Here is a 20,640-nt window from a genome sequence, read left to right on the forward strand (position 1 = left end):
GGGGGAAAAACCTAGTCTTGGATTCAGGTAAATATAGTATATAGTAGGGATTGGGGATTTAAACTTTTGTCTCACAATACGTTTTATGCATCATCAACCACCTCATGGCTGTCCTGTATCCTGGAAGAAAAGTTTCCTTTTGCCCCTGACCTGTCCTTGACTCATTCAGGAGAGGAGAACTGGTCTTGTGGTAGCAAGCATGAATGCTCCCCTTTGCTAAGCAGGGTCAGCCCTGGTTTGCATTTGAATGGGAGACTACATGTTTGAGCATTGGAAGATATTCTTCTTAGGGTATCCAGCCGCCCTGGGAAGAACACATGCTTGCTTGCATGCAGAAGGTTCCATGTTCCCTCCCTGGCATCTCCAGATTGGGCGAAGAGAGGCTTCTGCCTGTAACCTCAGAGGAGCTGCTGCCAGCCTGTGTAGGCAAGACTGAGCTAGATGAACCAAGGGTCTGACTCAGTATAAGGCAGCTCCCTATGTTATGCCCATGGACCAGATATTTTAAAATCTCAAAATAGCAACTTTAATTTAGCCCCATGCATGGACCAGTGGTCTGATTCTGTTGAAGGCAACAATATATATTTCTATGGAAACCAAAGAACGGTGGATCTGGGTGCCAGGGAGTGATGTCATTAGATAGGCCTGTGGGGACCTGGTCCCCAAAGCATTCTGAGCAACACTCCAGGGTTTAAGATTCCTAAAACAGAGGACTGGGACATTTTCCTTAATCACAGCTTTGCCCTCTGGGGCAATTTTAGCAAAAAAAGATTGTATGAGTGAAGCAAGTGAAGTGAAGCAATTTCAATTTCTGAGAGTAAAAGGTGTTCTTCCTGCATTGATAGAAGCATTTGATTTCTCACTAGAGAAATTGGGAGACATTCTCCAAGCCTCTTCAAACTCTTCTTCAACGTACCAAGTTGTTAGTGGTTTTTTAAAAACCACCTTTTGATAACAGTGCATTGAATTTGCAGTCTACTTAATCTGGGCTTGGATGAAGGAGGTGAGTGATGAAGTGCAGAACATGATGCAAGTGTAAAGTGATGCCTACTGGGGCAACCCCCCAACTTCACATATACACTGATGGGGTCTGAGCTGTCGGTGACTGACCAGGAGAGGGATCTTGGGGTCATGGTGGACAGCTCGTTGAAAGTGTCGACTCAATGTGCAGCAGCTGTGAAAAACACTAATTCCATGCTAGGGACCATTAGGGAGGGAGTTGAAAATAAAAATGCTAATATCATAATGCCCTAATACAAATCTATGGTGTGGTCACATTTGGAATACTGCATGCAGTCCTGGTCGTCTTGCAATGTTCTCCAGGACATTGCAGAATTGGAGAAGGTGCAGAAGAGGGCAACCAAGATGATCAGGTGTCGTTTCCTTATGAGGCAAGGCTACAGCATCTGGAGCTTTTTAGTTTGGAAAACAGGTGACTATGGGGTGACGTGGTAGAGATGCATAAAATAATGCCTGGAGTAGAGAGAGTGGACAGAAAGAAATTGTCAGGGCATTCTGTGATTAGAGTAATCATGAACAGAAGGATGTTGAAGTCTCCAAAAGGTCATATAATTCCATGAGCCTTCATATATGTGGAACTGTAAGTGTTATATTCTACATAATATGTCGAATATGTAAGCTTACCAATAGTTCATTATCAATGTTTGCTGGCTCTGTTCCTTCACAGGGGGCTGCATCTTAATAATTCTTCTTTGCAGTGACAAGAGAGCTTTTGAATAGTCGCATTTGACTGCTTTCCACAAAAGGATGTAAAACTGCAATCTGTTGAGCCCAGCCATTATTCTGTGTTGGGGATCCCTTGGTCTTTAATGCATTCTTCCTCGATTCCCTGGCAAAAGCTCTCAATGTCTTTGGTGCTGCCATCTCCAGATGAGGATGAACATGAAGGTATGAATTCATTCATATTTACGATGTTTCTACCAGATTGCTACCCCACCCCAATACAGGACTGCTTTGGGTGACTCACAACATTAATGAGGAACAAAATGATACAGTAGCATCTCTTGGCATTTTATTTATTTATTTATTTGATTTCTATTTTGAAGGCTAAGATTATTTAAAAGGATCTGCTAAACACTTAAAGCATGAGTGTAATAAACAGGCATTTGCAAGCACGAGGGTTATACAGATCCACTCATCAGAGAGTCAAGATTCACCATGGCTCTCTCTACTGAGTGGATATCTGGCAGCAGACCTGAGTTAAGATGTCAAGTGGACGTAAGATGTTGAGTGGAGTCTACAATGTCAAGTGGACATTGACAACATGACAAGAAGGGAAAGTGTTAAATAACTTCTCTGTATTGATCCACTCCAAAAATGTGGAAAAAAAAGTCAGAGAGTTCATTCTGCTAACTGAACAAAGAGGCACCTTTTAAAGTGGTGTTTCTCTTATATTTAACAGGAGGAGAGTAATGGACCCAATCCAAACCCAGCATAGCATTCCTCCAGTGGCTGTTGCTGGTGCCTTACCTTGTATTTATTTTAGATTACCAGCCCTCTTGGAAAAGGGAAAGGAACCATCTTATTATTTCTTTTTCTATGTAAATTGTCTAAAGAACTTTTGTCGAAAAGCTATATAGAAATATTCCTAGTAATAGCTCATGTATCTTTTGTGCAATGTCTATAACTGGGAACTTTTGTTGAAAAGCGGTATATAAATATTTGTTGTATTCATATTCATATCTGGTCCCATGAGTCTCTCTTTCCTCTTGCGCTTACAGTTCAGTACTTTTGATGAGCATGGGAAGTAGGAATATCACTATTTTTACAGAGTTCATCCTCCTTGGGTTTTCTGGACACCCTCGACTGGAGATCTTCCTCTTTGTGGTGTTGTCTATGGTCTACTTCATGACACTCTTTGGAAACATCTCCATATTGGCATTGACTTGTTTGGATTCTCACCTCCACACCCCCATGTACTTTTTCCTCAGCAACCTGGCCTTCTTGAACATCTGCTACACATCTGCCGTGGTCCCCAAGATGCTCATCAACTTCTTGGCTCCAAAGAAGACCATCTCATATCACCTATGTGTTGTACAAGTGTACATCACACTTTTCTTGGCGGCAGCCGAGTGTCTTCTTCTCATGGTGATGGCCTTCGACAGGTATGTTGCCATATGCAACCCCCTGCATTATTCCACGGTGATGAACAAGAATGTATGCCTTGTGCTTGCTGTCATGGCATGGTTTAGCAGCTTCATGCTTTCGGTGGTCCCATCCTTTACAATGAAGCACTCTCTGTGCAGCTTTGTCATTGACCACTTGTTCTGCGAGGCTCCGGTCCTGCTCCTATTGGCCTGTCCCAACGATGACATCTCAGTCAACGAGGTCATGATGGTTGCAGGGAGCACGTTCACCCTCCTCCTGCCGTCTGTCCTGATCCTGCTGTCCTACGTCCGCATCATGGTAGCCGTTTTGAGAATGCCCTCCATGGACAGGAAACGGAAAGCCTTCTCCACTTGCTCCGCTCACATCACGGTGGTGACCGTCTATTACGGGAGTGGCTTGTTCATGTATATGAGGCCCAAATCCAGCTATTCGGCTGAGAAGGATAAGCTGATCTCTCTCTTCTACTCTGTGATCAATCCCATGTTGAACCCCATTATATACAGTCTGAGGAACAAGGATGTGAAGGAGGCCTTCATGAGAGTCTTGGGGAGAACCAAAGAATCTTAAGAATAAACAGAGAACTCAAATCTACCAGGACAACTGTTGGTTTTTCAAACGTCCTAATTTGTTTGCTATATGATCTTAACAATAAAGTTCCTAACTCGCAGGAATATATTTTTCCCCTTCCAAAATGTCAGACTGCAGCTTTATTGAGCTTGTTTACAAAGAGATGGCAAATGCCCTTGGTGAAGATTTGTATGAAATGCATCGGGAACACCAGTCCTAACAGCTGTCCTGACTATGCATTTGCTCTGCCTTTATAGCTGTCTTTAATCATTATCTTCATTTGTCGTCAAAGAGGAGCTACGGAGAAGAATGCAGCTAGGGAGACCAGGGCGGTTTCCTGATTACGTCCTACAACAGTGTCACTACGTGTCCGTTAAGTGTATTTCCATCCTGCCTGTGTTTCAACACTGAAGTTCCTGCACTGTCAGCAAGGTGCAATTTACATTTCCAATGCCTTCTTTCGGGTTTTATCTTTGCGTTAGGGATGTGCACGGAACCAGGCAGGGGTGGTTCGATGGCGGGTGTGTGTGTGTGTGTGTGCTGCTTTAAGAGTGGGGGATGGTGCACTATTCCCTTTTTTCCAAAGTTAATTGGGGTGGCAGTGTACCTCCCTTCCATCCTGTTGACCGGATACCACTGGAAGTATCCGACGCGCCTGCGCACGCTGGCACGGAAGTAGTGCTGGCCGGGGAAGAGCAGAGGGATGGGTAAGTGCACCCTCCCCCACTCTTAAAGCAGCAACCCCCCCACCATCGAACCGGCCTCCTTTTGAACCGGTTCGGAGGCCTATAAAGGGCCTCTGAACCGGTTCCGTGCACATCCCTACTTTGCATTAGAGTACTACAATGTTGTATAAACAAAACAAAACAAAACAAGCTGTATTTTCCTGCTGTAGGAGGTACACATAAGCTAGAAAAGACTGTTTCCCCTGCTGGTGGCTTTGCACAATACCCCTTAATTTATGGTTTCACGAATATCCTGCCAAGCTGAAGTAAACTACTGCTGAACAGCATGTTATCTGGAAAGCGCCCAGGGCTTGGAGTGAGAGGGAAAATGCAGCAGGATGGCGAATCTGGATTCAGTGACATCCACCTGAAAAGAAGTGTCCTGGTATCCCCCTCCATTTCAAACACTGGTCAAGAGCTACACTGAAAGCTCTGCTTTCCTTGCTTTCAGAAGACGGCAGATTTGGAGATGGGGGAAACTGATGGCACAATCAATCAATTGGTCTTTAGGGTGTGTCAAGTCCGGGCCTACTCAATTTAGGCCCCCCAGATGTTTTTGAACTACAATTCCCATAATTCCCAGCCATGTGGCTATAGCCAGGGATTATGGGAATTGTAGGCCAATTTCTGCAGGAGGGCCCAAGTTGAGCAGCCCTGGTCAAGACCCTGTTGGGTTTGCGGCGATAAGGCTAACACAGCTATCCCTCCAACAGTGGCTCAGTTACGGTGCAGGCTGGTAATACTGAACACAGAATTCAACCTCCTGAGAATTTTGCATTAATAAAGTTACTCTTTTCTAGCCCTCCATGATTGTGAATTTATTCCTGAAAGTGTGGGCGTAATGCCTACCAGACTCTTAGAAGCCAAATTGGTGGGGGAGTAAGATTTCTTACTGTTAGGGGCGTGTTCAGTACCCTGCCTAGCTTCTAGCCTCACCCCATGACTAGCAAAACCAGAATAAATTATGCCCCCAAATGGGGAAAAGGTGAATTTTCATAATGTAAACTTATTATGTAATCTAGTTGCTCTGTGTGCAGAATTTTATGTATTCCTTTGCATGGAATAAAAGTACAACTTTGCTTAGAACCTGAGCATCCTTCTCTCTGGGTCTTGAGGAAAGCAAATGATGGAAATCTTTGCAATCGTTTGGATAACAGCAGCTTTCTTTATGAAGCGGGTTGCCCTGCTATGGACAACAGGATTATGATCAACGAGCGACAGTTTTACTTATAGTTAGCACATATGGGTTCTCAAACTTGGGTGCCCAGATGTTGTTGGACTACAAATCCCATCACCCTCAGCCACAATATCATCAACTGGGCACCCAAATTTGAGAACCCTGGGGTTAGCTTTATACGGTATGGTGTATATTGTGAAAGTTTACTAGCACTGGGGCTTATTGACCCGAGATCTCGGCACGTTGCTAGAAAATTTGACTGTAATTTAGAGGTCTCTAACATTTTGTAGCTTTATCGAAGTAAGTGGAGTAGTCTTCAAACTTTTAAATATGTCTCGGAATATTTTGTAACTAGATCTTTAGCAAAGTTCACCTCTGGGAATCTGAGGAAGCATCGTTATAAATCATTATATATCGACACAAATAAATGTTTAACTGCTAAGGTGAAGATGGAATTGAAAGCCAGGAGGGTGAAATGGTTAGAATGGGAGACTAGAACCGGCACATGCAGATTCAAATTCCCAGTTAGCCACGGAGGACCCTGGTCCAGTCGCTCAAGAGCAAACTATATTATGATTTACATTTATATCCTGCTGTTTCTCCAAGGAGCACAGAGCAAAGTATATGGTTTATGTTTATAATAATAACAAACTTTGTTGGCTGCCCCGTAACAAGTTTTTCTCTGGGTGGCTCACAGCAGAGGATTCATACATACAACACATTAAATCATAACAGTCAAAAAAGGTGGAAAGAAAATACAACACAAAGCAGCATTAAAAACTCATTTTAAGATCAGTTAAAAACCAGATTGAATCTAAAAACCTGAGTTTCAAAGGCCCTGGGTGAACAGAAAGGTCTTTACCAGGCGTCTAAAAGAACAAAGTGATGAAGCCAGGCAAACCTCACTGGGGAGGCTATTCCATAAACAGGGTGCCACCACCGAAAAGGCCCTCTCCTAGTAGCTACCTGGGTCACCTCATTCGGCAGGGGCGAACCCGGTCCTGCAGGCGGGGAGTGCATCTGGAGCAGGGCGTCCGAAGAAGATCTTAAGGTACAGGTAGGAACATATGGGACAAGGCGCTCTCTCAAGTAACCCGAAAGAAACTGTCCCATTTAGTAACAAAAAGCAGGAATGTCCCACATTTCAGGGCTTGCACTTTGCAAGCATATCAATGTCTCGTTGCACTGTGACTCTAGACTTTTCTCTGTGAAGTATAATCCCCCTGTTATGAAATGCAGATCTCCTTCTCAGCTCAGTGTCTTACACATACACTCCACTCTGAGTGCATGGGTAAGACATTGAGCTAAGAAGGAGAATTATACCTCACAGAGAAAAAGTCTGGAGTCAGTGCAATGAGACACTGATATGCTTGCAAAGTGAAAGCCCTGATTTACTAGTATAATATATACACACGAGATTAAACCATTTAAGATTTTAAACTACTGTATAGGTAGAACTTGTTCATATACCTGCACAGTTCACCTGGTAAACATTATGATGGGATAGTCAGAGTCTTTTTCAGTACAACAAACAAACTTCTCTTAAGACACAGATATTGCCAACTGCAGTGATTGTTTAACTGGTTGAAATGCTTCTGATTAGAACATCAGAGTTTTAAAACACTTAATGCAAGCATTAACAGAGAATCCAAGTATCATATACTGATATTTCAATATAATCATAATAAAGCCATGTGTTTAAAAGACTGTGTAATTGCATAAGTTTTTATGCAATTACATGCATAAATATTTTATGCCATTACATACTCTTTTCCCCCATATGAGTAGTCTCTTAGCTTAAAACCAGCAATAAGATGTCTTCGAAATGAACTCTCAGTTGGATAGAGAGACTATTTTAATGATGATTTTGTATAAATTTTATTGAAACACACAGATCTATTTTTTATTGATCCAGTATTATTACAACTTATGCAATTGCACAGTCTTTGAAACACATAGTTTTATTATGATTATATTAAAATATTACTATATGATAATTGGATCCTCTGTTAATGCTCACATATAGTGCTGAATCCATATAGGGCTTGGTTTACTTTTGTTTTTAAAACACTTAAACGAGCAGTTTTAGAATGGTTATGGTAGCATGCCGGTCGTAAGGGAAGAGGTTCTTCTGGGGGCCAGGAACAACTTGCCATCTGATCCCGAACTTATCTGGAACAAAAAGTAGGAAGAAAATTGGTTAGAGTTGTAATAACCCATGAGTGAGGCCCACAATTTTTTGCCATCGATGGTGCCATCTCCAGGGAAGAATGGTCATAGTGATTTTTGGCAACATGGGAAAAATCACTATGAACATGGCAAAATGGAAAACACCTGCAGATAGGGGAAATCACATGCCTCAATGCTCTATCATGAAACAAAGGAATCTCTGCACGTACAAAACAAGCATGAAATGCTAAAGGTCAGGTTAGAACACTTCTTTGGAACATGCTAATTTTCTATATCTAGGGTTGAAAAAATATATATGAGGGAGAATTTAGTCAGGCGCTTCCCCCCATCTGCAGTCTGATGTGGTACAGTCCAAGGACACACACACATCCTTTCTTTCCATGATGGGTCTAGGGGCCAGGGATGGCTCTTGGTATTGCTGAACTACAACTCCCAGCATCCCCAGCTGCAATTTACAAGATGCGATGGCTGGGAATGGTGGGATTTGTAGTCTATTAGGAGCAGTGTTCCATCTAAGAGGGATTCCCAGATGTTGTTGACTACAACTCTCAGAATCCCCAAGCAAAAGCCATCGCAGCTGGGGATTCTGGGAGTTGTAGTCAACAACATCTGGGAATCCCTGTTATGAGGGAACACGGATTAGGAGCTAAGGACCTTAAGCAGGAGGACCCTACAGTTCTACAGTGTCCACTAGAGGTAGCTGGAACCATAGTATACTTAAATGGGAAAGGCCGCCTACCAAGTTCACTTTGGAAGTGGCGATAAGTATCTGGATTTCGAATAGTGAAGGCAATGTAGACGTCTGGGAGTTTCTCATTGTCCTTGCAAGTGGAAAGTTTTCTCAGGACAGCAATAAAGGACTGTGTCAGCTCTGGATCATATACCACATCTGGTCCAAAGGATGCATTCAAGGGTAGGGGAAAAAAATAAAGAGGATCAGTTGGAAAAAACATTACCAGCTTTTGTAACACTATAGGTCGGCACTTATCCAAGGATAGTTCACCCAGTGTAATGACTGGCAGCTGGTCTCCAGATTTTCAGGCAGGAGTCTTTCCTAGCCCTACCTGGAGATGCTGCCAGCCAGGGATTGAACCTGGGACCTTCTGCATGCCAAGCAGATGCTCGAACACTGAGCTACAGACCCATCCCCTAAGGGAATAGCTTACAGCAGACAGTGCTCACATGTAGTTTCCCATCTAAATGTCCATTTCTGGAGGCAAATGACCTTAAAACAGTGGTACACATGCTGGTAACCAACATGCTTGACTACTGTAATGCACTCTATGTGGGGCTACCTTTGTACGTAGTCCGGAAACTACAACTGGTATAAAATGTGGCTGCCAGATTGGTCTCTGGGACAACCCAAGGGACCAGATAACACAGGTTCTAAAAGAACTGCACTGACTGCCGATATGTTTCCAGGTGAAATACAAAGTGCTGGTTATTACCTATTAAACTCTTAACGGCTTGGTACTTAAAAGAGGGTACTTAAAAGAGTGCCTTCTTTGTCATGAACCCTGCCACCTATTACGATCTTCTGGAAAGGTCTGGTTACGGTTGCTGGCTCATTTGGTGACATTTGGCAAGCATGACTTGTCCCCATAGCTAAGCAGGGTCTGCCCTGGCTGCATCTGAACGGGAGACTAGAAGTGTGAGGACTGCAAGATATTCCCCTCAGGGGATGAAACTGCTCTGGGAAGAGCGGAAGGTTTCAAGTTCCCTCCCTGGCTTCTCCAAGATAGGGCTGAGAGAGATTCCTGTCTGCCTGCAACCTTGGAGAAGCCGCTGCCAGTCTGTGAAGACAATACTGAGCTAGATAGACCAATGGTTGGACTCAGTATATGGCAGTTTCCTATGTTCCTAACTAAGGACCAGGCTTTCTCTGTGGCTGCCCCGGGGCTTTGGAATAAGCTTCCTGCTGAAAGAAGAGCATCTCCTTCTCTGTTTGTTTTCTGGAAAACCTTCAAGACTGATCTGTTCTCGCAGGCTTTTAATGGGAATTAATTTCAATAATTTGTTTGAATAACTTGTTTTAGGAGAGTGTTTCGATTGCATTTTGTGGAATTTCAAAAGGGTTTTTACTTTTCAATCTTTTAATTTTTTTTTACACTGCCTAGAGATGTACATATCAGGCAGCATTAAAACACTATAAATGAATAGATAAAAGCAAGCAGGGCAGACCCTACTTAGCAAAGCGGACAGATCATACTCGCTACCGCAAGACCAGCTCTCCTCCTCACTCTGGGCACACACCGATTCTGCTATAGGTGGAGGGACTCTTTATTTCATCTGCTTCATGTTACGACACCAGCAAACGGGAAATGATCTGACACGGACTGTACCTGCAGCAATGACGACATCCGCTCGAAACGCGGAGAGTTGTGTTGCTGTGACACAGTTCCAATCCAGTTCAGCCACAGTTATGTTTGGGGCCTGAACTCCGGCAAGCTCTACCTTCTGGTTTTTCCATTCTAATGCGCCATGACAGCCAGCTTCAGGCTCCAGGAGAAAGCCATTCAAACGGATGTTCTCTGACAGCTGCTGAAGAACGCACTGGTGGTGATCGCTGAACGTGTATGCCTGGGGGAAGGAAGTTTTGCAGATTGCGATTCCTGTCAGGCCGATTCCACTCCCCAGTTCCAAAATATTCCTGCAAAACAGAACCGTTCAAGGAGCGAAGCAAAAATGCATTGCGTTAAAAGGAGGCAAGTAGGTCATTAAGCTCAGAGCAGAAAGAAATCCCCAGCTCTATTCAGAATCCACATTTTCGAAATCCACATTCGTGGTGTGGATTTTCGAATCCACGTTTGATGCTTCAACCCTGCCTTCAACCCAACAAAAAATGAGAGTACTCACCGGTTACCAAAGACTTCGGAGTTCTCAAACGCCCACTCAGCCAGGTAAAGTCCAGCATCCCACGTGACGAGGCCTGTGGTTCCCCGCGAAATGATCGCCACGCTCTCACAGAGTGTGATGGCGTCTCCTGAGGGCTACGAGGAAACCACACGTCACCTTTTAAGAGAGCGGCCACATTCCTGACTAGTGATTTCACTTGGGCAAGAACTTTGTGCTAACACAAGACTGGAGGGCAAACAACTACTACTACTTTCATTATTATTACTACTAGGTAAAGTTGTGCCCTCGAGTCAGTGTCGACTCCTGGTGCCCACAGAGCCCTGTGGTTGTCTTGGGTAGAATACAGGAGGGGTTGACCATTGCCTCCTCCCGCGCAGTATGAGATGACGCCTTTCAGCATCTTCCTATATCGCTGTTGCCTGATAGAGGTGTTTCCCATATCCTGGGTAACATACCAGCGGGGATTCGAACCAGCAACCTCTTGCTTGCTAGGCAAGTCATTTCCCCACGACTATTTATATTTTAGCTCTATAAGAGAACCACCACTCGCAAAGTTAGCAGCTCAAGAGCGGTGTATATATGGGATTATTCCATGTTATGTTTGCAACAACCCAATACAAAACACCTGTATTGACCACAATCTCAGTTCTGAGCAGAGGAATCAGAAATTTGTTTTAAAAGAAAATGAAAACTGAGGTTCTCAGATTTCGGGCAGAAGCCTAGCCCGATTCAGACATTACGCTGTATGAGTGTACAGATGTCTGTACACTGGTACATGTGTTTGTGTGAATGGCCGTGCCTGTGTTCATTTCAAAAGTGAACCTGGATATAGGCCCTTCAAATGCAGGGTGCAGACAGGAAGTGTAGTTTTATACCTGCATTCGGCATAACATGTGAATGACTGCATCTGTGTACAGATGTGTACCTGTGTACACTGTACACTTGTTGAACATAATGTGTGAACTGGCCTAGAATGAAATAAGACTGACAGAGGGCATAGAAGGTGGGTGTATTGCCCATACCAGGCAGAAGAGAGTAAAGTTGTCTTTAGATTACCAATAAATAGTTTTTATAGCAATGTGTAGATTCTTCTGCAGTTAAGACATCCCTTAGTGCTTCATATAGCTCATCCAGAGGTTCAGCACCTACAGATTCATGCTGCATGAAAGAGAGAGAGGAAGAATCAATTTCCACAACCTTCAAATATCGAAATGTATAGAAATGTAATAAACAAACAAACAAAACAAGCAAACAATCACAGAGACAGCAGACAGGGCTATGGATTTGTACACTACTATATTTGTATCCTGCTGTTCCTCCAAAGCACTCAGGGTGGTGTGCATGGTCCCCCCGCCCACATCTTTAATTCTCACAACAACCCTGTGAGGTAGATCAGGCGGAGCAAGATTAACTGGCCCAAGGTCACTGCTTAAGCTTTATGGCTGTCGGGGGATAGTTGCCCTTAGCCCAAGATTACCTTCTTAATGAGTTCCGATAAGAAACATCTCCTGTACTTGACTGAGGGAGGATACTTCGAGCACAGCGGGTGAAGAACAGTCTGAAATGAGCAAAGTGAGAACCAAGTCCATAAGGGACTGCCTTCTACTGAGTCAGGCTGGCTGAGCACTGCCTACACGGACCGGCAGCAGCTCCCCAGAGACTGGGGACTGGAGACTTTCCCAGCCCCACCTGGAGAGATGCTGCCGGGGATTAAACCCAGGACTGTTCTGCAGGCAAAGCCGTGCTCTACCACTTGAACTACGGCCTGTCCTTTGCTGTCAGCTGCCTTGAAAGTTCTTCAGAATGGAAGGAGCGTGATAGGAATACTTGGATAAATGGCTGTCAGCATTACTCTCCGTAACAGGGATTCCTAGATGTTGTTGACTACAACACCCATCATCCCCAACCAAAGGGCACTGCAGCTGGGGATGATGGGAGTTGTAGTCAACAACATCTGGGAATCCTTGTTACAAGGAACACTACCGGTCAGGGGAAAGGCAAGACTAGAATCCTCCCCATTTAAAAATAAATAAACATAACATTTAAAATAAATAAATAAACATTGACGGTCCTCAGTGGGCATAGTACAGGTGTGACAGTCCTAGGAACAATTCTGACATACTCTTCTTCAACATGTAGATCAGCGGTCAGTTTAACTGATGTGCAAAAAGGGAAATAAAGACTTTCTTATTTGTTAGGAATATAGGAAGCTGCCTTCTACCGAGTCAGACCCTTGGTCTATCTAGCTCAGTATTGTCTACACAGATTGGCAGCAGCTTTAGAAGTTTGTGGGCAGGAATCTCTCTCAGTCCTATCTTGGAGATGCCGCCAGGGAGGGAACGTGGAACCTCCTGCATGCAAGCTTGCAGATGCTCTTCCCCCCAGTGGCAGCATCTCCTCTAAGGGGAATATCTTACACTCCTAGCATGCAGTCTCCCATTCAAATGCAAACCAGGGCTGACACTGCTTAGCAAAGTGGACAATTCATGCACGCTACCACAAGACCAGGTCTCCTCCTATAGGTGCCAGGAAGACGGCATTGGGAGAGTTCCCCCTCAGCAGATCCACGTCCTCAGGTTCTCCCAAATTTCTGGATTGCAGACCAAGAATCTTATGCTATGAAACTATGGATAGATGTCTACCTTCTGCAAAATGGCCAACAGTGATGAAGGATCTCCTGAATCCTTTAGAATCTCTTCAAGATCCTATAAAAGCAAGAAACACAGTTGATCAGGGAAAGAGAATACAACAATAGAATATAGGGATTTGGGTTCCCCTGTCAACGCTGGCTTGCTTTGGGCTCGTCTCGGTCTTCAGTTCTCCACCTGTAAAATGGGAACAAGAACAGTTTCCAGTAGGGATGAGTTGAATTCAAAATTAAATAATGGCGAAATAAACGTTAAAACCCCCCACATTGATTCCAAATGACACCCACAGACAGACCACTATCTTAAGAAAAAAACACAATATTTTCAGTGTTAAGTGCATTACTATGGCCCAAGACCAGAGAATAGAGACAATATTAATGCATTAATACAAAGCCTTTCATTGTGCTGTATTGTGTTCAAAAGATATCAAATATATTATAATTTTGGCAACGATCCTGCAAGGTAGGCCATATTAGCATCCCTATATTGCAGATGGCTGGGAACAGAGTGGAGGCTAAGAAATCGGGGCTTTCCTTAGGTCACTTAGTGAGCTGATGGCCGCAGTGAGATTTCTCTTTCCAATTCAGGCAGGATTAAGCCAATTGGCCTTATAAGTAAGACAGCTGAGGACAAGGCTTATAAGCAGCAGTGCCGTAGATACAAATACAACTGGTACCCACTATTCTCACACACACACACACACACACACACACACACACACACACACACACACACCCCATCACATCGTCAGTGGAAGAAAAATTGAATTCCCTTCCGAACGTAGGGAGTTGCCTTCCACAGAGCCAGAAGAGTGGTCCATCTAGGTCAATACTGTCCATGGTGACTCTTGGGGGTTCCAGAGAGAGGTTTTCTCATCTTCCCAAACCCCACCTGGAGATGCTACCAAGGATTGGATGTGGGACGTTCTTCTGCGTGCAAAGCCCCTGAGCTTCATCCCTGGCAGTGGACTGATTCACCAACTCAGCACGGTCCATGCTGAATTTCAGCACAGCTCTCCTTCCATCCAAGGGTCTTCCCCAGCCTGAACTGGAAATGCCAGGGATTGAACCTGGGACCTTCTACTCTATCCATGAGCAATAGCTCCTCCACAAACAATGAGATGTCTGGGGCCTTCCTCATGCAAACCATACACTCTGCCCTCAAGGGCCAAACTCCATCTGTGACGCCACGGACAGCTCCCCCCCCCCCAAATGGTGGAATGCACTCCCAAGAGACAGACTGGTGTGGTCCCATTATGGATAATCTTCTGCTGTATTTAAGCTCCCTTTGCTAACTGAGCAAAGAGGCACCTTTTAAAAGTGCTGATTCTCTATATTGAGCAGGGGGAGAGCAACTGGCCCTATCCGTCCCCAGCACAACATCCCTCCAGTGGCTGTTGCTGGCGTCTATCTTAGGTTTCTTTTTAAGACTGTGAGCCCTTTGGGATCAGGAAGCCATTTTATTCATTTATTTATTTAGATCTATGCACTGAGAACGTCTGTTGAAAAGTGGTCTATAAATATTGGTTGCATTGTATCTGTCTATTTCACAAAACATTTGACAGGGGCCAGGTAGGATTGAGCTTCTTGACCTGGCTGCCTTTATTCTGTCTTTTGAAATCTGTTTAAAAATGTTGCTTGTATTATATTTTGATTTGCTATCAAAGTTTACTGGTTTTTCTTAGCTGCCTTGCATTCTTTTATTTTCTTTTCTTTTCTTAACTACAGAAAGGAAAGATATTGCTATTGTTATACATATAAATCATGGGTTCCCAACCTGTGGCACTCCAGATGTTCTGAACTTCAACTCCCATCATCCCCAGCTACAATTTATTGGGGATGATGGGAGTTGTAGTTCAGCAACGCAGGTTGGGAACCCCTGATGTAAACAGATAACTGCACAGTCGCATACGGATATCCTATGTATATGGGTATTCTATGCAAGATAGTGGATAAGACTGGAGAGGTGTCAATGGTTAGGTCAACTTTTTGTGTGTGAGAGCCTTCAGGAATCCCATTGGGTTAAACCTCCCCTTTGCCCTGGCAGCTCCAGCCAATAGGAATCAAGCTTGCTCCTATCTACATAACTCCATCCTACATTCTGTATCTTGGTCACGCAAGAGGGTGACAGCGTGTTAGGAGAGTGGGATGAAATACTGGGAACTGATCTTTGAGAACTGACCTTTACAGAGGAAGAGAGCATGGAAACCTGCAATCTAAACCAGCCAAAGCAGTAGGTGGGGAATAAAAAACCAACAAGCCCAGATAAGGCGAATGGTGCAATGGACAGGAAAAAAACCCCTTGAATTCTATTTATGACTTGCATATGTAGCAGCAGTTGCCAGAGCGCCGCTCTGCTTCTGATCTGGCAGAAACGATTCTCCCGTGAATTCTGAGGCTGAAATTAACGTTTTACTCTCAATTACCAAACGCTGCTGACAGATGAGCAGAAAGAGGAGTTGCACAAGGCGAAGAATATTTGGGGAAGGGAGAAATAATCCCATTTAATTTCACTCTGAGGGGAGAACCAGCTTTCCCCCTTAAAGTTACACTCCTTCAACAAGGCTCCATGCAAGCCCTGAAGAGAAACATGGACGGTTGAGAACATAAGAACAGTCCTGCTGGATCAGGCCCAAGGAAGCCCATCTAGTCCAGCATCCTGTTTCCCACCAGTGGCCCACCAGATGCCTCTGGGGAGCCCACGGGCAAGAGGTATGAGCATGCCCTCTCTCCTGCTGTTGCTCCCCTGCAGCTGGGATTGAGAGGCCTCATGCCTCGGAGGCTGGAGGTGGCCCACAGCCACCAGACTAGTAGCCATCGATACACTTGTCCTCCATGAATTTATCTAAGCCCTGCTTAATAAGAACAGCCTTGCGGGAGTAAAAGGGATCAGGAAATGTTTGCATGTATGTAGTTCAACACTCTGTGCTGGGTTTCCAGCCGGGTCTAAAAGCCAGCATGGTGTAGTGGTTAGAGTGCTGGACTAGGACTGGAGAGACCCGAGTTCAAATCTCCATTCAGCCATGATACTAGCTGGATGACTCTGGGCCAGTCATTTCTCTCTCCGCCTAACCTACTTCACAGGGTTGTTGTGAGGAGGAACTTACGTATATTTATTTTACTTTCACATTTATATCCCGCTCTTCCGCCAAGGAGCCCAGAGTGGTGCCCATGGTTATGTTTTGCCTCACAACAACCCTGCGAGGTAGGTTAGGCTGAGAGATAGGAACATAGGAAGCTGCCATATACTGAGTCAGACCCTTGGCCTATCTAGCTCAGTATTGTCAACCCAGACTGGCAGCGGCTCCTCCAAGGTTGCAGGCAGGAGTCCCCCTCACCCCTCTCTTGGAGATGCTGCCAGGGAGGGAACTTGGAACCTTCTGCATGCAAGCAGGCCGGTTCTCTTCCCAGAGAGGTCCCGTCCCCTAAGGGGAAGATCTTACAGTGCTCACACATATAGCCTCCCATTCAAATGCAAACCAGGGTGGACTCTGCTTAGCAAAGGGGACCATTCATGCTGGTGACCACAAGGCCAGTTCTCCTCCCACCCTTTCTGGATGCTCTGCATAAAGTGAGAACCGGACCACTGTTGGGCCAGTGAGTGCTTTCTCAGCCCGAGGGCCCCAGCAAATGCCTGACCCCGTGGCCTTCTGGCATCAGCCCCAGGAGGTGGGTCGGTGCCCTGCAACACGGGTTTATCACGCGCCGAATCAGTTCAAGTGGGTTTATGGTCGTTTGTGTGTGTTCAAGCCAGCTTCGGCTCATCTATCTTGAGTTCATGTCCAGGTTAATTAAGCCCCTGGGTAGACGTCCTAAGTATGGATTAGGCAAAGCTTTTTCCATTTCCAGGCTTTATTCAAGAAGAGGATGACGGAAGCGGGCGGGCGTGTGAACCTTAGCTGAGAAATGCTTTAGCCCCGGGAGAGGTGCCAGGAAAGGTCGCACCTGAGTCACCCTCAGGTCAAGCGGGGATATTCACAGCAGCGGAGAGCCGGTCTTGTGGTAGCGAGAATGGGTGGTCCCCTTTGCTAAGCAGGGTTCACCATGGTCAGCATTCGGATGGGAGACTATGTGTGAGCACTGTAAGTTATCTCCCTTAGAAGATGGGGCCGCTCTGGGAATGGCATCTGCATGCTTGCATGCAGAAAGCTCCAAGTTCCCCCCCCCCCGGCAGCATCTCCAAGATAGGGCTGAGAGAGAGAGACTCCTGCCTGCAACCTTGGAAAAGCTGCTGCCAGTCTGGGTTGACAATACTGAGCTAGATGGACCAAGGGTCTGACTCAGTAGAAGGCAGATTCGGAATCTCCCTTGGCTCCTATTTGCATGGAGTTCCTTGAACTTTTTTTTTTTTTTTTTAGGGAAGCATTCATAAAGGTGATGGCCCTGCAGCCTCATGTGGTACAGTCCACTCCTCCACCTCAGGACTCCACCACCTCAATCTGTTGCATGGGTGGATCAGTCTCGCATTCCATGGTGGATCCCACATGCTTACGGCAGCAGGGCCTAGGGATGCAACATAATGTGGAGTCGTGGTTAGAGTGTGTGGACTAGGATCAGGGAGACCCGAGTTCAAATGGAAGTAAGCATGAACTGTCCCCTTTGCAGAGCAGGCTCCACCCTGGTTTGCATTTGGATGGGAGACCCACATGTGTGCGCACTGTAAAGAGATGCCCCGTAGGGGATGGGGCCGCTCTGGGAAGAGCCAGAAGGTCCCAAGTTCCCTCCCTGGCAGCATCTCCAAGATGGGGCTGAGAGAGACCCCTGCCAACCTCGGAGAAGCGCCGCTGCCAGTCTGTGAAGACCATTCTGAGCTAGATCATGGGCCAAGGGTCTGACTCAGTATATGGCAGCTTCCTATGTTCCCAACACCTGGAGGAGGACCAGCCCTGGTTGGGGAGCCCTGATCACCGCGGAGCAGTTCCTCCCGCCCGCAGGGTCTTCCTTCCTCCCCGCGTGGCGCGCGACAAAGGCGAGCCCCTGCCCCGCTCCCCGGCCAGGCCCCTCCCTCCGGGCCTGCCCCCTCCTTGGCAGATCGCCCCCCCCAACCACCCCCCCTCCGTCGGGTCGCCCACGCCCCTCCGCCCTGCCCTGCGCCGCGCTCACCTGCCAGGGGAACTCCGCCAGGCGCCTGCCGGCCAGGAAGGCGCGCTGGAAGCGGAGCGCCAGCCTCCCGCCGGCGGCCTCCGCTTCCTCGGCCGGCTGCTGCGGCTCCTCCATCGGCTCCACCTCCCGGCCCAAGCCGCGCCCCCTCCTGGGTTCCATCCAGCGCCCGCCCGGCCTTCCGGAGGGGGAGGATCGCTGAGCCCCAGGCGCGCGCAGGGCTCCCCCTCGCCGCTTAGCCTCGGGCCCCAGCTGGGACCGCCAAGCCGGGCTTCAGCCCTCCCTGAACCGGAGGGACGCCGCGAGCGCCTGGGGGCATGTGCAGAGTGCCTTGTGCTGCTGGTGGTGACCGTGTGGCCAAGCGGCAGTCCACGGGACCTGGGGTTGCCGGCTGATAGGGCAGCTACCTGTGTTTCTGACCCGAGTCTATAGCTCCGCGGTGAAACATCTGCTTTGATTGCAGAGGGTCCCAGGTTCGCTTCCTGGCAGCATCTCCAGGAGGGCTGGGAAAAAGATGCTTGCCGGAAACCTCAGAGAGCCGCTGACAGTCAGTGTAGTAGACAATACTGAGCTTGATGGACCACCGTCTGACTCAGTATAAGTCATAGCGACATAGGAAGCTGCCATATACCGAGTCAGACCAGTGGTCTTTCTAGCTCAGTATTGTCTTCACAGACTGGCAGTGGCTTCTCCAAGGCTGCAATCTTGGAGATGCTGCCCGGGAAGGAACTTGGAACCTAGATGCTCTTCCCAGAGCGGCTTCATCCCTTAAGGGGAATATCTTGCAGTGCTCACACATCAAGTCTCCCATTCAATCACAAACCAGGGTGGACCCTGCTTAGCTAAGGGGACAAGTCATGCTTGCTACAAGACCAGCTCTCCTCAAGGCTGCTACCACAAGGAAGCTGTTTAGTGGTAGAGCATCTGCTCTGTATATAGACCAGACCGGCTCAACTTTTCCTCCTGCCAGCTGTTTTCGGACTACAACTCCCACAATCCCCAGCTACAGTGTCCAACAGCCAGGGATTATAGGGGTTGCAGCCCAAGATCTGCAGGAGGGCTGAGGTTGAGCAGGCCTGATGTAGACAGTCCCAGGTTGACAGCAGCTTCAGGTAGGGCTGGGAACGAGCCCTGCATGAAATCTTGGAGCAGCTGCTGCAAGTCAGTGTAGGCAATATTGAGCTAGATGGATCAAGAGTCTGGCTCGGAATAAGACAGATGCCTATGGTTCTAACAGGGCCATAACTCAGTGGCAAAACACCTGCTTCGCTTGCAGAGGCTCCCAAGTTGAACCCCTGGCAGCATCTCCAGGCCAGGGCAGGGAAAGACCTTGTGGAGCTGCTGCCAGTCAGTGTAGACTCTTCTGAGTTAGATGGACCACAGTCTGACTCAGTAAGGCAGCTTCCTATGTTCATGTCAATATTGCAATATCCCTCTTCGATCCAGCATAATGTCCCTCCCAGTGGCTGCTGCTGGTATAACAAGGCCATCCCTTGGACTGACAATCCCGCTGGTGCATTTAACTGGGATTTGCAAGACGTTTCCAGCACAGCTGAAATGTAGTAGGGTCTCCGTTTGTATTGATCATTTGGGTCAGAGATTCTCAACATTGGGTCCCCAGATGTTATTGGACTTCAACTCCCATAATCCCCAACTAAAGACCACTAGGGCTGGGGATTATGGGAACTGAAGTCCAATAACAGCTGGAGACCCAAGGTTGAGAATCTCTGATTTTGGGTAATGCCTGCTGGTGCCTTTCCCTTCCTCTCCTCCACCCCCAGCCTTTCTATGCAGCAATAAGTGCTAGAAACTTGACAGACACTGAAGAATGATACAGCCACACCCTGGATCTCTTTCATTATTTTTTAAAATGTCTATCCCACCTGTCTTCCAAGGTGGGGCATCACTGCAACATTTGTGTCACCCCAAATCAGCCCAATTGTGTCACGGACACATCGTTGTATCCTCGTTCCATCTACACCCTGTCTTGTCTCTATTGCGAGAGTCCCAATTTTGGGGTACCGAAATCCCTCGCCCATCCCTGTTCTTATGTTGTCTCTTTCTGCCTTTGAGGATGCTGTGTTAAAATTCTGTTCAGGTGAGTTGCTAGCCTTGTCATTCTCCAAGGCTTGGCAGAGTATCTCCAAAAACTAAATCTGGGAGTGGGTACATCTTCCCTCTACCGTGTATGCATGCCCTTGAATTCTCTTCCATGGGATGTGCTGATGGCCACTAGCTTGGATGGTTTT

General features: G+C 46.6%; 2 protein-coding genes across 3 annotated transcripts; one reads left to right on the top strand and one right to left on the bottom strand.

Moving 5' to 3' along the window:
- The first annotated feature begins 1,011 nt into the window (after positions 1-1,011).
- Positions 1,012-5,501, top strand: LOC128336806 (olfactory receptor 2G3-like). The gene is made up of 2 exons (XM_053276997.1): positions 1,012-1,908; positions 2,742-5,501. The coding sequence occupies exon 2, from the start codon at positions 2,755-2,757 to the stop codon at positions 3,694-3,696; it is 942 nt and encodes a 313-aa protein (XP_053132972.1). The 5' UTR covers positions 1,012-1,908; positions 2,742-2,754; the 3' UTR covers positions 3,697-5,501.
- Positions 5,502-6,221: 720 nt separating this feature from the next.
- Positions 6,222-18,547, bottom strand: EEF2KMT (eukaryotic elongation factor 2 lysine methyltransferase). 2 transcript variants are annotated; one of them, XM_053276962.1, is made up of 8 exons: positions 18,395-18,547; positions 13,287-13,349; positions 12,122-12,202; positions 11,701-11,802; positions 10,645-10,778; positions 10,131-10,438; positions 8,528-8,677; positions 6,222-7,770 (listed from the first exon to the last, which is right to left on the bottom strand). In XM_053276962.1, exons 1-8 carry the CDS (start codon positions 18,506-18,508, stop codon positions 7,670-7,672), a joined length of 1,053 nt encoding a protein of 350 aa, XP_053132937.1. In that variant the 5' UTR covers positions 18,509-18,547; the 3' UTR covers positions 6,222-7,669. The 2 variants fall into 2 exon arrangements, with proteins under 2 accessions (XP_053132937.1, XP_053132938.1); XM_053276963.1 differs by lacking the exon at positions 12,122-12,202.
- Positions 18,548-20,640: the final 2,093 nt, after the last annotated feature.

Source organism: Hemicordylus capensis, chromosome 13, assembly GCF_027244095.1.
Source record: "Hemicordylus capensis ecotype Gifberg chromosome 13, rHemCap1.1.pri, whole genome shotgun sequence".
Lineage (NCBI taxonomy): Eukaryota > Metazoa > Chordata > Lepidosauria > Squamata > Cordylidae > Hemicordylus > Hemicordylus capensis.